At 45.2% G+C, this 17889-nt stretch overlaps 1 protein-coding gene across 2 annotated transcripts in view; it reads right to left on the reverse strand.

Annotated features, from left to right (window-relative positions):
• LOC143935528 (transcription factor CP2-like protein 1) overlaps positions 1-17889 on the reverse strand; it is a 416417-nt gene that overhangs the window by 38943 nt on the left and 359585 nt on the right. For both annotated transcript variants that reach the window (XM_077459472.1, XM_077459470.1), the window contains exons 12-14: positions 16053-16135; positions 8844-8989; positions 7807-7858 (exon numbers count right to left, since the gene is read on the reverse strand). In XM_077459472.1, coding sequence (XP_077315598.1) covers positions 7807-7858; positions 8844-8989; positions 16053-16135 — 281 coding nt within the window. The remainder of the gene's footprint in view (positions 1-7806; positions 7859-8843; positions 8990-16052; positions 16136-17889) is intronic.

Here is a 17889-nt window from a genome sequence, read left to right on the forward strand (position 1 = left end):
TTCCTTTTTTTTTTATATGGGTACGGGGTTCCCCTTAATATCTGTACAAGACCCAAAGGGGCTGGTAATGGGCAGGGGGGCTGCCATTTTTCTCATTGATTTACATCCATATTGCCGGAACCAGATATTACATTAAAAACGTAAGCAGTTTTAAATGACTTTTTTTCCGTTAAATGTCATTTTGTGCAGGGACTGTTCTAAACACGGGAAACATGTGGCACTTCACAGGCATACTATAGACACGCCCCAGGCACAATATTTAAAGGAATATTTCACTCCTTTTTTTTCACTTTAACCACTTGCTTACTGGGCACTTAAACCCCCCTCAGTCCCAGACCAATTTTCAGCTTTCAGCGCTGATGCACTTTGAATGACAATTGCGCGGGCATACAACACTGTACCCAAATGAAATTTTTATCATTTTTTTCCCACAAATAGAGCTTTCTTTTGGTGGTATTTAGTTACAGCTCGGAGTTTTATTTTTTACTAAACAAACAAAAAAAGATGCAAAAAAAAAAAAAAAAATCATGTTTTAATAGTTTGTTATAAAATTTTGCAAACGGGTCATTTTTCTCCTTCATTGAAGTGCGCTGATAAGGCGGCACTGATAGGCTGCATTGGTGGGCACTGATGGGCTGCATTGGTGGGCACTGATAGGCTGCATTGGTGGGCACTGATAGGCTGCACTGGTGGGCACTGATAGGCATAGTTAAGGCGGCACTAATAGGCACAGATAAGGCGGCACCGATGGGCACAGATAAGGCGGCACTGATGGGCAAAGATGGGCACAGATAAGATGGCACGGATGGGTGGCACGGATAAGTGGCACGGATGGGTGGCACGGATGGGCACTGATAGGTACCACAGATAGATGGGACTGATGGGCACTGATAGGTGGCACTGATAGGTGGCTCTGATAGGTGGCACTGCTGGGCACTGATGGGCGGCACTGCTGGGCACTGATGGGCGGCACTGGGGTGCAGCACCTTTGAGGCAGATTGGGTGGCACTGTGGGTGGCACTGTGGGTGGCACTGTGGGGTGGCACTGTGGGTGGCACTGTGGGCACTATGTGGTGCCTTGCATTGCTGGCCGTGATCGGGACTGATGTCCCGATCACGGCCGCCGGTGATCGGCTTTTTTTTTTCTCCTCGCGCTGTCAGCGCGAGGAGGAATAATAGCCGATTACCGGCTCCGTTCTATCACATGATCAGCTGTCATTGGCTGACAGCTGATCACGTGATAAGGGGTCGGGATCGACCCCTTACACGGATCGGTGATCAGGCGAGTCTCACGGACTCGCCGATCACAGAGCGCGCCGCGCGCGCCCCTCAGGGGGCGCGCAGGCCGCTCGTAACCGGGACGACGTCAATAGACGTAGTCCCGGAAATCTAGGTCCGCGCTAATGCCGTCATTCGGCAATAGCGCGGTACCCAAGTGGTTAATCATCATTAAAATCAGTGCTCCCGAAAAACCGTCTGTTTTTTTTAATCATTTTAAAATCTAAAGTTCGCACAAATTTTTGGTCCGTTCGAAAGTTCTGGTGCGAACCGAACCGGGGGTGTTTGGCTCATCCCTACTTACCAGTCCTGAAGAGCTGGGAGACATTCCATTGTAGATCTACTCCTGATCAGTGCAGGGTAGCTACTGGCCTCGGCATACTGTGACGCAGACATCAGTAGCCCGGTCATATGTATGCCCCGGAGCATAAAAGCTCACCGATCACCTCTGGAGCTGAGGTATGTCATGGCCTCCGGAGCCATAGCTGCAACCTGCACACGCTCAATGGCCGGACTGGGGAGACTACAAGGATAAGTGAACCAGCCTGTCACCCAGCCGGCTGTTGATAGAAGATCCCAGGATCACTCATCTTGCACAAAAAGTGAAGCTTCTGCATGAAAAAAGAAAAACAGGGACCTATGGGCCCGCAGGGTTCCTAGGTCTGTCTCCTTCACTAGGCAAAATAAAACTGATTACTGCAAGGCAGGGTGGAGGGTTGATACCTAGGGGACCGCCCCCTGGACGAAACTGAAAGTTCTGAGTGTTGTGTTACAACTTTGCCTAGTGTCTCCTAAAGGAAAAGGTTTACAACCCAATGCAACCCAATGGTCTAAGAGGAGCTGTGTCGGTCAGTGAATATAAGAGAAAAAGGACACAAGTCCATCTAGTTCAACCAGGATCCGTAGTCATACAGCTGGGATGAGGGCAATGATCTAGTGGCCTTACAGGCCATGGTGTCCTCAAAGTACAGTCTTTGGCCCAAGTTCCTCCTATCTTAGGCTTGATTCAAACCTATGCATTTTTAGTGCTTTTTGCATTTTGCAGATTTGCACTACAGAGCGTGTTCCATAGGAAATCATGTTAAATGGACTGTAGGGCAAATCTGCAAAATGCAAAAAGCACTAAAACTGCATAGGTGTGAATCCAACCTTAGTCTTCCTGAGATCTCAGACCTTGCACAGCAGGGCCAAGTGTATCCAAATTCAGCCACGTTACATCTAGCCACTGGGAGACCAAGTTAGAAAGGCTCATTGCGGGATCTCGCCTTCATTATTTGAAACCTTGTGAAAGCCGGGGGAACCTGCGGCAAACTCCAGGTATACGAGAACATGAAAAATCTTGTAGAGTTTCAGGATGAATCCTCTGCTCCTGACTGCAACTAGGTCGATTCTTCTGAACAGGACTACCTCAATAAGTTCAGTGACACCAAAAGTAGTATTTAAGGATATCAGAACGCCTTTGAGAACGCTTTCAGAGATCCAAGTGTCAAGCAGTAAACTACTTTATTGCTACCATATTCAAACAAAATGGCTCTGGTTTCTTCACCAGCACCAGACGAAGCTCTGCATATTTTCTTCTGGGTCAGGACATCACCCTTTCGGCATGTCAAAACTAAAATGTCAAGCGTCACCACAAGCTGGAGTAATGGACTCTATGTGGAAGAAATACATGAAAGTGGTCCTTCTCTAGAAGGTCAGACAGTGACCTCTTGAGGTCTGGCAGTATCAGAAGAAGACTTGCACTGTCTGCTAAGACAATAGCATTATCTTGGGTCAGAGTAGCCTAAGGGGCTTGATGAAGGAAGATAAAGTCATCAATCTAGTGCAGAGCTCACTTTATCAGATTGATGTGCTCATGGGCAAAATTCAGAGGTCCAGAATGTTATAGGATACCAACCAGGTTCATATACTACAAACAATTTTTTTGCCTTTTGCCAAGTCAATCGGGCAAAATTGGAAGTAGGTGAATCGACTTCAGTTCTAATCTAATGATATGTTGATTCAAATGCTTCAGCATGGCCCTCCCTTATAGGTTTTGTGGGCGTGCTACATCCCATTCGTGTATGCCGTCATGCATTGTGTCAGGAAAACTGAAAATTTTATACTTACCTGACAGTAATTTTCCTTTCCTGATGCAAAGCATGAGAGGTCCCTCCTTGTGTGTTTTGCATTTGAGTATAGTTACAAGAATACAGCCTAGGGGGAGGTGACTTATTTAAATATAGTATAACCAGTCCTGATTGGGCGAAAATTACCGTCAGGTAAGTATAACATTTTCCGTTATTTTTTTTGCTAGAAAAATACTTTTAACCCCCAAACATTATATTTTTTTTAAAGCAAAGGCCCTACAGATTAACATGGTGGGTGTTGCAATTTTTTTTCCCACACCGTATTTGTGCAGCGATTTTTCAAACATAATTTTTTGTAAAAAACAACAACATTTTTTTTAATGACCTAACACTCTATATTGCCCAAATGTTTAATGAAATAAAAAGAGATTATCTTATGCCGAGTACATGGATACCAAACACGACATGCTTTAAAACTGTGCACACACTTGCAGCGGCGACAAAAAAAAAGCCTTTAAAATCCTTTACAGGTTATCCCCTTTAGATTTTCAGAGGAAATCTACTGCTAAAATGACTGCCCTTGATCTGACCTTCGCAGTGATACCTCACGTGCATGGTGCAATTGCTGTTTCCATAGGACACCAGACTGACGCTTATGTTTGCCTTTGAGCACGGGGGGGACAGGGGTGCTTTTTTGTTCCTTTCATTTATTTTATTGTTCTCAGGGAATATCCCCTATGATAGCAAAAGGTAGTGACAGGTACTCTCTCTTTTCATACATCAGGGGACACAGAGCCATAGTAGTTACTATGTGGGTTAATAGGCCACCTTTAGGTGATGGACACTGGCACGCCCTAAGACAAGAAGTGCTCTCCGTATATAACCATTCCACTACTGGGAGTACCTCAGTTTTTTCACCAGTGTCTAAGGTATTGGTCACGAGTAAAGATGTGCTGTGCTGAGCTCCACTGGAGCAATCCTTGATGGCCAGATCCGTCCAAAGTGTCCTTTTTTGGGCCTAATGGAATGGTACCCGGGCCTCGTATCCAAGGAAACAAGGTTTTGCCTAGGAAGTCCCGTTTAGGATGATATGCGTGTGGGAGGACCCTGGAACGTCACTGCAGCCACCTTATTGTTTTATGTCTGGAAAGACTGTACGCCATTCATCCCAGCACTAGGGTTATAGTGCTATGTATGTGAGTACCTGTCGTTTTGAATAAAGTGTTTTTAGCCATACAGTGTGCCCTATTTATTTTTTACTGTATTTTATGGCACCATGGTTGGAAAGCAAGAGTAACAACGTGAGGTTGTGCAAAGTGGCAAGATGTCTCATCCTATCTATCTGCCTACCCAGACTTCCAGTCACGACCACTGTTAGTGGAGAACGTGTATTTGACCATCTGTTAGCTCAGGGGTCTGATTTTAGAAGTCAGCGGTTTGGCTAGCTGGTGGTGGAATCACTGATTAAGCTTGTACTATAGGAATATCCGTGAGCACTCTTACCACCACAGAGGAGAACGTCACTATCAACTTTTCTTTTATATTGCAAAGGACTTTCAATATTATATGCTATTAGCAACATGTTCTGCTTTTTATGATATTAGCGCTGCACTGTCATATCCAGTACTTATCAGAGTTTTTTTTATTATATTTGCCTTTAGTGTTCAGCTGTTTACTTAGGGTTGGATTTATTTTGCACTGACTGAACCCCCATTTTTTAAATTGACCCCATATCTGGCACGCTTACTAGGAAGATACTGTTTGAATGACGTGTTCAGAAAACTTAATCAGGGACTCATCAATGTAGACAACTAGATCGAGAGTAAACAAGGCTGCAAACTACTGGTTAAAGTAGTTTTTACAAGGGGCCGAATTTTGTAGAGCTGATCGTATTCAGGGTCACCTCGAGGATGACCGTTCATTGTCATTGAAATGCATGAACCGCAAGATTGTGTCCTGGTCATGGAGGCAGAACATGGGCATGTGGTGAATTGGGTCAGTGGACAAATATGACCGCAACTCACTTTTTTTTTTTTTTTTTCTACTTATGCCCATGAGGAGGGATAGGCCCAGGAAGGTCTTAAATTCGGAGATCATAATAGGTCTCCAATCTCTGGCAAGGGTCAACTGGGGATTAGCGGCGATGTATTGCCCAGCATACAAATTGGTTTAGTCCACAATAGATCTATAGAGATCTTCCGTGAAAACAGCGAATAAAAATTTTCCACCTGAATTCCGGATTGGCCAGTCAATGGGGGAAGTACGGCTGCTGTGGAATTGGTGGGCTCCCAATTCGGATTGGCAAAAGCAGCAGGAAGGGCACTATGGGCTTAATGGACCTGTCTTTGTCTTCTTGGTGGCTGAGGGACACTAGTTGTGCTAGCCACCTCACCAGCTTGAACTGCACTTATGGGACTCGCCATGTCGCTACGTGATTCTGCAGTGCTGGATGTATGATCAGAATGTACTAGGCCGCTGGTGCTTGCCAGTTCACTAGAAGGATGCGCGGCACTAGTACTGGCTCTCTGCTCCATACGAGAGCCTGGCGGTTCTTGCACCTCAATGACACGTCGAAGAACAGGGTCGGGTACACCTGACCTTGGCAGGGACCTCTAATCCATCAGAGCTATCTTTCAGGGTGCAGCTGATGTCTATGGGTTTATATTCTGAACCTGAATCTGACAGATGGATGAGTTCCTCTTCACTATCATCTGTCATGCTCAGAAACCTTTAGGCCTCTTCACTAGTGTACCTTCGATTGGGCATTTTGGCCTCTAAATTTACTGGTACACTAGTGAGACTTACAGGAAAGAGCACTGTCAGTGACTGCTTCCAACACTACCAAAAAAAATCTGTTAGCATTTGCAGGGATCAGGCCTGACTCTGCAAATGCTACAGTTAACCGTTTAGTGTTTTGTAAGTGACAGTGATAGACTGCACTTGGGTGGGCTGGGCTAAACGCAGGTGCTAGCAGGTATCTGGGCTGATCCCACTAACACTGCATTTTTGGCAACCCTAAGCTACTGAGGACGCTAGTATAGATCTGATCAGATATTGATCCGTTCAGACACTATACTACTAAGGGAGGTGAATGGTGCGTGTGTGGGTGTTAACGCCACTGGCACTAATCTGACGCTGCCTGAGGTGATGCAGACCCTAATTGATGCTAAAACCTAACTGATATAACCTGCCGGGTGATCAGGAGGGGGGGTTAAACCTTTTATTAAGTAACATACGGCGGGTACACCAACGCTATAAAAAAAAAACTGACAACATCACCGTTACACTAATACAGTGATCACTGGTGACAGGGGGTGATCAAAGCTGGGTTAGGGGGGTCACTAGACCTATCTGGGGCGTCTACTAAGGACCCCAACGCTGAGTAGTGTAACAAATGACATCATTACGGTGATCAAAGAAAAATATGAATACTGCACTTGGTGACACAGTGACAGGGAGTGAAGGGGTTAACTGGGGAGGGGGGCGCCAGCGTGGTGTGAAATATGAGCCTATGTGTACTGTGTCAGTGTAGTGTTGGTGCAACTCGCGTTTGGATGTCCTCGCTCTGGAACGGAAAATAATTGCACAAGGAGAAATGACATCATTTCCCCTGTCTGTGTTTACACTTACACAGGCAGGGGAGGATTTCCTTCAGCAGGTCTAGGCTAGAAATCATTGTTCTGAAACAAATCCGATTGTCGCAGCCGCCTAGGGAGTGCGCGCCCAACGTAACATAACGTTGCTTCGCCCACCCGTGCCATTCTGCCGCAATAAAACTGCGGCGGCTGGTCGGGAAGCGGTTAAGCTTTGTAGTCATTACGTTTCTGTAGATGTAAGGCCCCTTTCACACATGCGGACCATATGTCCGTATTTCATCCATACATTTTCGGATGAAATACGGACATGCATGCATCCCTATGGGATAGCGAGTGTCAGCGGATTAACATCTGCTGACACCTGATATCATCTGTCTTCTCTATGGTCCGATTCTGCAGACGGAGGAAAACCCTATTTTTCTATCCGTCTGCAGAGCGGATCGGACGAACACGGACAGACGGTACGTGTTCATCCGATCCCCCATAGAGGAGAGCAGAGATCTGACTCACACTGTGCAGGGACCGCCCTGTCAGCTCAGTGGGGATAAAACAGAGTGATCCCTGCTGAACAAGCGGATTTTCACAGGGCGGATCATCATGGAGCCCTCCCGTGTGAAAGGGTCCTAAGTTAAAAGCTTTCAAAATAACACATACAGACTTTTTCAGTGAAGCAATGCACAATGCAGCCACATTTCAGTTTGCTGCATCTAATTTTATAACATAAATTGATTGGTTTCAATAGTTGGCTGGAGTTATCTTGTATGCACTGTTCTGGGCACTCTTATTGATTAGCCCTATAAAATGGAAACAAATCACTAAGTCTCTGTCACATAATTTTCATCCCACATGGAATAAATACTTACATTTTTGAAGTGAAGCAGTAAAGCAGGATTCATCTGGCATATTTCTGACTATCTGCAAGGAAGGCAGACATATTAGTAGGCCATGAATATTTGGACCACAATAGGACATTTTCAAAGTTTACTGTAATCTACAGACTGATGAAACATGGGACGCTTTTCTCAGATAAGTGGCAGTTGATAGAATATCTTCACTGATTTTAATATGCATAGAAATAATGGCTTTGGTTTCAGAGTTGTGTTTTCCTCAGACACAGAGAACATTTAACAGTTGTAAAAGGCCACAGATATCACAATATAGAATATTTTACTGAAAATATAGACACAAGTTACTTTGAGGAAAGATAGTTTCATCTTAAATAATTTTTAAGTTTGTGTAATCGGTTTTAATTCCATTTAAAGGCAACAAAAATAAAACAAGAACATTTCCTTTTCCTGTGGGTTAATACATATGCATTATGGAGTCAGTTCATAAGAGTAGGCAATACATGACACATGTGACAAATATAAGCGCAGGCATAAGAGACAAGCCTACATAGGTTTGAAAGGTTAGCCTAATATAAAATGTAGGTTTTAAAGTTGACTTGGTATCACTTACTGACAGCTCATATCTCTTGGAGATTAGAGTATGAGAGATTTACACAACTAGTGACAGCAATGGTTTCTCTCTCACATCTAGGCTAATCTATTATATTTGTTTTATATTATTGCAAATTCATCAATGGCACATACCACCACCACTACTACCACCACCACCAAAACGTTTTCCTTGAGTGGAGCTAGAAATTCTAATAGGAATATACAATGCCAACAGAAAGATTAAACTAGACATCAGCCATGCAAAAATGAAATATTGTGGGGCAGCTTCAAGTGGGCATTTTCATGTCAAATGCAGTATTGATTCTTCAGTTTTGCACATCAATAACATAATTATGGTAGGGTATAACAGTACAGATACAAGTCTTCATTTTACCTTCTCCCATTTTCTTTAATTACCTAGTACTGTATTAGTGCACCTATCATCTACAGCAATTACTTACTGTGTCACTAAGCAGAATATGGATCCCATGGGGACCAGTTCTAGAGATACGCAGTATGTGATTGGCGGGCACACTGAAAAGGTCAGCCAGCTTATTTGTCAACTCTGCTACAGTTGCATTTTCCAGATAAATCTCCTGATACAGTGCTGTCAGGGGTAGATAAAGTGTTATAATCAGAAAAACCCTTTCTCACTTGAATGCAATTTTTTTAAAACCTAGTTCCATTATTTGTTTAAAGTGTATGTTAACGAATATATTATCTCATATAAGCTTTAGCATGTTATTTCCATTTCAAAGATAATTCTTAAAGCTGATGTTTAGGTATAGCAATTTTTACACAGTTACATTGGTTCAGCTCATGGCATACCTGTGGGATAGCTGTGGGAGCTGACAATCACTATAGTAGGCACCACTATAAGCAGGGCAGGACTTAGGGTGGTGGGGGCCCCTGGGCTTGAGCCACTTTCGGGCCCTACCTTCTATACATTGCCGTATTTATTGGTGTATAACACACGCCTTCGTATAACACACACCCAAAGTTTAGGAGGGAATTTTAAGGTGAAAAAAAAAACTAACTTTTAAATGCCCATCAATGCAGCCTTATCAGTGTCCATCTGCAGCCTTGTGAATGCCATTTGCAGTCTTGTCAGTGTAGCCTTGTCGTCATTTGCAGCCTTGTCATTGCAGTCTTGACGTTTAAAAATGGCACCACCGAGATACAGAGTCCTGTGTATCTCAGCGGCTCTCGGTTCCTGTTGCAGTCCCGAGTGGAGCCGAGAGTAGCCGAGTTGGCTTGGCACACAGTCACGCCCAGTCCCTGTTATGTCCATCATAGGGCGGAACTGGGCGTGACTGTGTGCGGAGCCGAGCACACTCGGCTATGTATCTCCGCGGGGCCCATGGGCTTGAGCCCAGTCAAGCCTAATGGTAAGTCCGGCCCTGAATATAAGTGATTGCCACTAGCTTCGGGGTCCCAGGTTGAGCAGCTGAACTGCTGCTTATTGAACACAGTAGGTCACCCGTTTGGCATGATTGCCATTCAGAAATTTGCAAATTGTTTCCCTAATGGTGCCCTTACAAAGCAACCCCCTGTGTTCCCATGCAGCAGGGCAGCCGATTGGCATGGGACTCGAACGCAAGTGGAGATCACTCTAGTAGTGGGGCTTACTACCGTGATTTTGAGCTTCCACGGGTATGGCACATACATACTTCCTTCAAATTGGACCAATGTAGCTGTGTAAAAAAAAAATGCCAAACCCAAACTTCAGGTTTTATTAAAATAATTCCTGGTAATCCTGCAATAAAAGTAATTGTTCAGTTGCTTCCTGTCATAGATTGACAATATTGTCTTTGTCTTCTAACTGTGCTCTTGCATTGTCATTCTATCACGGGAGAGTCTGATGGAGACTGCATGTGGCAATTTTAAAACAAATTACACAGGCATGGTCAACTGTTATCTTTCATCAGGAAACTTGCTTTGAAAAATGTCAAGCATCCATTGCTTGAGTGCATTCATGCAAGTAGAAAGTGGTTGCAGATGATCAGCAGCACTAAAATGCAACAAAGTATTAAAAATGATTAAAACAATTCAACTCATTTACAAGGATTTAGCAAACCAAATGCCATGCAGTTAGGGTTTACAAGTTCATAGTTCAAACCTACCATAATTTTGCACAGCTATTGAATGGTAGCCAAGACTGTTGCCGTTTTATAGAATATACCACACTGTCTACTCCGTAGAAACCATTGAAAAAGCCTCCCCCCCCCCCCCTCCCAGGATGAACATATGAGAATAAAACCACATCAGTAAATCATAAAAGTAGGAATGACAAAAGAGTAGCTTATGCATATGAATGCAGATTGGGTGGTAAATGCATCCTCTGTATTAAAAAACCATAGAGAAAAAAAAACCTTTAGAAGAGACATAGCGGAGTATTATGCCTGGTATACACGGTACGATTTTTTTCGTTCAACCCAGCAGGCTAAACGAAAAAAACCTGAGGCACTTGTACTAACTATGCAATGTTAGTACAGAAATCTCCCCGCTGTGCTATTGTGTTCTGACGGGGGGTGGCGAACACACTGGTCAGTTGGCTGCAAGTGCTAATCGGATACCAATCGGCAGCTGGTCGTGAGATTGGCTTCCTTTGGACATGGACCTTTACACACAGGCCGAATGTCAGCTCATATTTGGCCTGTGTCCCGGGGCTCTAGTATCCACACAGACCTTTTGAAAGTTCCCTTTAAATGTTGGTGGGGGATACACAGCCCTTTACAACCTAAGGCGTATGGTCCTGGTAATGGACTTTACCATGCATCACACTGGTGTGAGTGGACCTCTAAGGTTTCTTTAACCACTAGAGATCCGCGCTATAGCCAAAGGACGGCTACAGCGTGGACCTGCTTTGCCGGGACGACGTCTATTGACGTTGTTCCGTGCACGAGCGGGCTACGCTATGAGACTCGCCTGATCACGGATCCGAGCAAGGGGTCGATCCCGACCCCTTACCACGTTATCAGCTGTCAGCCAATGACAGCTGATCATGTGACAAAACATAGCCGGTAATCGGCTATTTTTCCTCCTCGCGCTGACAGTGCGAGGAGAGAAAAAAAAAGCAGATCACCGGCGGCCATGATCGGGACACCAGTCCCGATAAGGGCCAGCTTATCAGTGCCCACCTACCCCCTGCCAGTACCACCCTGATATAAAAAAGTGCCACCCAGCAGTGCCACCCATCAGTACCCACAGTGCCATACATCAGTGCCCACAGTGCCACCTATCAGTGCCCACAATCTGCCTCAACAACAGTGCTGCACCTCAGTGCCACATATCCATGCCCATCAGTGTCATCTACCAGTGCCCAGCAGTACCACCTATCAGAGCCACCTATCAGTGCAACCTATCAGTGCCCATCAGTCCCATCTATCAGTGGTACCTATCAGTGCCCCTTAGTGCCACCCATCCATGCCACCCATCCGTGCCACCCATCAGTGCCACCTATCAGTGCCATCTTATCTGTGCCCATCTTTGCCCATCAGTGCCCCCTTATCTGTGCCCATCAGTACTGCCTTATCTGTCCCTATCGGTGCCACCTTATCTGTGCCTATTAGTGTCGCCTTAACTGTGCCTATCAGTGCCCACCAGTGCAGCCTATCAGTGCCCACCAGTGCCGCCTATCAGTGCCCACCAGTGCCGCCTCATCAGCATATTTAAATGAAGGAGAAAAATGACCTGTTTGCAGAATTTTATAACAATCTATTAAACATGATTTTTTATTTTTTTTGCATTTGTTTAGCAAAAAATAAAACTCCCAGCTGTACTTAAATACCACCAAAAGAAAGCTCTATTTGTGGGGAAAAAAAATGATAAAAATTTCATTTGGGTACAGTGTTGTATGGCCGCGCAATTGTCATTCAAAGTGCATCAGCGTTGAAAGCTGAAAATTGGTCTGGGCAGGAGGGGGGTTTAAGTGCCCAGTAAGCAAGTGGTTAACTGATGTTATATTCTTAACCAGTTGCCGACCGCCGCACGACGATGTACGTCGACAGCATGGCACGGGCAGGCATATGGGCGTACCTGTACGTCCCTGCCTTCCCGCGGGTCGGGGGCCCGATCGGGCCCCCGCCCGGTGCCTGCGGCGGTCGGTTTTCGTCCGGGAGCGATCCGGGACGAGGGGGCGGCCATTCATTCATGGCCACCCCCTCGCGATCGCTCCCGACGAATAGAAATCCCCCGTGACATCACTTCCTCTCCTGTAATGTAAACACAGGAGAGGAAGTGATGTATTCTCTCCTCCGTGTCGGTATTTTTCGTTCCGACACGGAGGAGAGCGGATCGGTGAGTTGCACCAACACTCTACACACACAGTAGAACATGCCAGGCACACTCACACCCCCCCGATCACCCCCCCCAATTACCCCTGCCCCCCAGTCACAGTGACACCAATGTCATTTTTTTTTTTTGCATTGGTGTCATTTGTGACTGTAATAACTGTTAGGGCAGTTAGGGTTAGCCCCCTTTAGTTCTAATGTACCCCCCTAACCCCCCCAATAAAGGTTTAACCCCGTGATCACCCCCCGTCGCCAGTGTCACTAAGGCTGGGTTCACATTGCAGCGGTTTATGAGAACGAATGTGATTCGCACCGCACTGCAGTGCAAATCACATCCGATCTCTGTGCGATTCGAGTTCAGCCATTCGCCGCACCCGCCGCAAATTCGCACGGGACCCTTTTTTTGGCCCGCAGCAGAATCGGATCGCATGGGTGTTCACACCATGCGATCCGAGTTTGCAGATCGCACTGCGATATGCGAACTGATCTGGGGGTGTCAGTAACATTTCACTGACACTCCCAGCAGTTCGCATAGGGCAGTGTGAACTGCCGCCGGGAGGCATGCGATGCGGGAACCCGCCGCGGATTCGTGGCGTTTCCGCATCGCTCCAGTGTGAACCCAGCCTAATAAGCGATCATTTTTCTGATCGCCGTATTAGTGTCACAGGTGACGCTAGTTAGGCAGGTAGGTATTTAGGTTCGCCGCAGCTTTTTATAGCGCCAGGGACCCCCATATACTACCGCATAAAGCCCCCTGATTGCCCCCTAGTTAACCCTTTCACCAGTGATCACCATATAACTGTTACAGGTGACGCTGGTTGGTTAGTTATTTTTTTATAGTTTCAGGGCACCCGCCATTTATTACCTAATAAAGGTTTAACCCCCTGATCACCCGGCGGGTGTCATTTGTGACTAATAACTGTTAGGGCAGTTAGGGTTAGCCCCCTTTAGTTCTAAGGTACCCCCTAACCCCCCCAATAAAGGTTTAACCCTGTGATCACCCCCCGTCGCCAGTGTCACTAAGGCTGGGTTCACATTGCAGCGGTTTATGAGAACGGATGTGATTCGCACCGCACTGCAGTGCAAATCACATCCGATCTCTGTGCGATTCGAGTTCAGCTATACAGATAGTATGGCTGAATTCGTGTCGCACCCGCCGCACCCGCCGCAAACTCGCACGGGACCCTTTTTTTGGTCCGCAGCAGAATTGGATCGCATGGGTGTTCACACCATGCGATCCAAGTTTGCAGATCGCACTGCGATATGCGAACTGATCTGGGGGTGTCATTAACATTTCACTGACACTCCCAGCAGTTCGCATAGGGCAGTGTGAACTGCCGCCGGGAGGCATGCGATGCGGGAACCCGCCGCGCATTTGTGGCGTTCCCGCATCGCTCCAGTGTGAACCCAGCCTAATAAGCGATCGTTTTTCTGATCGCTGTATTAGTGTCACAGGTGACGCTAGTTAGGCAGGTAGGTATTTAGGTTCGCCGCAGCTTTTTATAGCGCCAGGGACCCCCATATACTACCGCATAAAGCCCCCTGATTGCCCCCTAGTTAACCCTTTCACCAGTGATCACCATATAACTGTTACAGGTGACGCTGGTTGGTTAGTTATTTTTTTATAGTTTCAGGGCACCCGCCATTTATTACCTAGTCTCACTAGTGTACCCCTAAATTTAGGGGTGTCTACTTTCCAAAATGGGGTCATTTGGGGGGGGTTTGTGCCATCTTGGCATTTTATGGCCTTCAAAACTGTAACGCCCTTAGAAAGCCTGAAGGCGGTGCTTGGTTTTCGGGGCCCCGTACGCGGCTAGGCTCCCAAAAAGTCCCACATATGTGGTATCCCCGTACTCAGGAGAAGCAGCAGAATTTATTTTGGGGTGTTATTTCACATATGCCCATGGCATGCGTGAGCAATATATCATTTAGTGACAACTTTGTGAAAAAAAAAAAAAAGTTTGTAATTTTCCCGCAACTTGTGGCAAAATATAAAATATTCCATGGACTCAACATGCCTCTCAGCAAATAGCTTGGGGTGTCTACTTTCTAAAATGGGGTCATTTGTGGGGGTTTTGTGCCATCTTGGCATTTTATGGCCTTTAAAACTGTAATAGGTAGTGAGAAGTGAACTCAAAAATTTACGCCCTTAGAAAGCCTGAAGGCGGTGCTTGGTTTTCGGGGCCCCGTACGCGGCTAGGCTCCCAAAAAGTCCCACATATGTGGTATCCCCGTACTCAGGAGAAGCAGCAGAATTTATTTTGGGGTGTCATTTCACATATGCCCATGGCATGCATGAGCAATATATCATTTAGTGACAACTTTGTGAAAAAAAAAAAAAAAAAAAAGTTTGTAATTTTCCCGCAACTTGTGGCAAAATATAAAATATTCCATGAACTCAACATGCCTCTCAGCAAATAGCTTGGGGTGTCTACTTTCTAAAATGGGGTCATTTGTGGGGGTTTTGTGCCATCTTGGCATTTTATGGCCTTCAAAACTGTAATAGGTAGTGAGAAGTGAACTCAAAAATTTACGCCCTTAGAAAGCCTGAAGGCGGTGCTTGGTTTTCGGGGCCCCGTACGCGGCTAGGCTCCCAAAAAGTCCCACATATGTGGTATCCCCGTACTCAGGAGAAGCAGCAGAATTTATTTTGGGGTGTCATTTCACATATGCCCATAGCATGTGTGAGCAATATATCATTTAGTGGCAACTTTGTGTAAAAAAAAAAATATTTTTTTTTTGTCATTATTCAATCGCTTGAGGCAAAAAAATAAAATATTCAATGGGCTCAACATGCCTCTTATCAATTTCCTTAGGGGGTCTACTTTCCAAAATGGGGTCATTTGGGGGGGGTTTGTACTGCCCTGCCAATTTAGCACCTCAAGAAATGAGATAGGCAGTCGTAAACTAAAAGCTGCGTAAATTCCAGAAAACGTACCTTAGTTTGTAGATGTGACAACTTTTGCGCAAACCAATAAATATACAATTATTGACTTTTTTTTTACCAAAGACATGTGGCTGAATACATTTTGGCCTAAATGTATGACTAAAATTGATTTTATTGGATTTTTCTAATAACAAAAAGTCTTTTTACGTTTATATCGCAAAAAATAAAAATCGCAGAGGCAATCAAATACCATCAAAAGAAAGCTCTATTTGTGGGAAGAAAAGGACGCAAATTTTGTTTGGGTACAACATTGCATGACCACGCAATTACCAGTTAAAGCAGCGCAGTGCCAAAGTGTAAAAAGACCTCTGGTCATTTACCAGCAAAATGGTCCGGTCTGAAAGTGGTTAAGTAGGTTTAAGATGGTTAAAAATCAACTTATACTTTGCCCACAATTATGACCAGTTTTGCATTTTCTTTGCTGAGCCTACCTGTCTGGTTTGAATCTGCCTCATTCTGGTTCTTTCCCAGAGATTCTGAACTGATGTATAATGTAAGACGTGGCCGCACAGACCTGTTGGTAAAAAATGGTAACAGCAAATATCAGGTGTGTCTGTTCTTGTATTGTTTGAGGAAAAGCCAAAATGCTACACTTATGGAAACTGACATTTCACCCAATGAAATTGACTTTCCTATGGCAAACCTCTCAAAAGAAAAAATATAGGGCCTGCCATTGCTGACCAATTTGTAAATGCTGCTAGTTGCCTGATTATCCTGACACACTGGCTTCAATGCTGACCTCAAACAAATATGCAGTTCATGTTATGCTGGCCATACACTATATGAAAAATCGGGAAAACCCAATTTCAAAAAGCAAACGTTCGGCCACAAGCGCAAACAATGCTGCCATCATGTAATTTTTTTGGGCTCAAAAATGTCTAAACGATTATCTATTTTGTGCCCATTAACTGACCGAAAAAACGAACGAATGGTCTAATGGCCGAATTTTGGCCAATTTTTTCGTATAGTGTATGGCCAGCATAAGTCAGAGAAAGATCTACAGTCTAGACAAAATCAACTTTCTTGACACCAAGGACAACTCTGGCCTGCTGGCTCAGGAATCCAGCTCTTGAGTCAGACATTTTTGTGGCAACTGTGTTGGAAAATCCTGAAAATACATGGCAGCCTGAAGAGGTAGGAAGGATTCCTAGATACTGTGTCATTGCAGGGGAATCCCATTTCCTGATCAACATTCTAGAACACTAGGGAAAGCCAAAGTACTTGGACAGCTGGACACCCCTAACAGAGGGTCATCCGATCAAGAGCCAGTTGGATAATGCCACTGCAGTGGCGTACCTCAACCTCCAGATGGATACCATTCTGGTGATCCTCATTGTTCCAAATTAGCCTGGAGATGTGGTTCTCTAGCCTTACCAACTTTCTGGTAGACACCTTTTGGACTCTAGCAGATTGACTGGATCTCCTACATCATGGTCGCTGGCTTTAACAACATGGCCGCTGTCTCTGATTTTACTTTCACTCTCAGTAGCAGGTCAAATAGAGAGGATGAATCTCCGTAATAGGGGCACAGACAGCAAAAAAAAATCTGACAGTTGTTCCTACTCTCCCTTCTAACAAAAAAGTTGTGCCTTTAGTTATACTTTCAAAGGAAGGATGCCTGATGTCTTTGTGATCACAAGTACACAGGATCCAATTTTACCATTCTATTTATTGGCCTTTTTCAGCAATTCTGTCCTCTCCCTCCCACCCCTCCCTACAGTATACAGTACAGTATAACCCTACAGTTGGGGTCTTCCAGTGCTGAGCAGGGGTTAATATCAGTGGCTTCACCTGTCGAAAGCATTTATCAAAAGTTTTGACTGTTCCTGGGTCCTCATTGGATAGATTGATAGCAGCAGGAGCCATTTGCTCCCACTGCTGTCAATCCAATCCAGTGACACCGGAATCAGGGGTGGGGCCAAGTCCTGCGGTCTGTGTTAACATGTCACTCACCCCCATGGAAAGCATCTCTCCCCGTGGGGGCACTCAAGAAGAGGAGGAGCCAGGAGCACCACTGAGGGACCCCAGAAGAGGAGAATCTGGGCCACTCTGTGCAAAACTCTTGCACAGAGGAGGAAAGTATGCTCCAGAAGCTGCTATTTGGCATGAATAAGAAACCTTAGCTATAAATATGTTGACTTTACATTGGAACGTGCTATTTGAACATGGTACTTGCCTGGCTATCATTCGACTCCAATGGCTTCAATACTTTGAGTCATTAACCAAAACAAGTATACAAAGCTTGTTCTGACACCTTCTCTTGTATAT

The sequence above is a fragment of the Lithobates pipiens genome, unplaced genomic scaffold (genome assembly GCF_037356315.1).
Source record: "Lithobates pipiens isolate NorthernLeopardFrog02 unplaced genomic scaffold, aLitPip1_a1.2 Scaffold_28, whole genome shotgun sequence".
Lineage (NCBI taxonomy): Eukaryota > Metazoa > Chordata > Amphibia > Anura > Ranidae > Lithobates > Lithobates pipiens.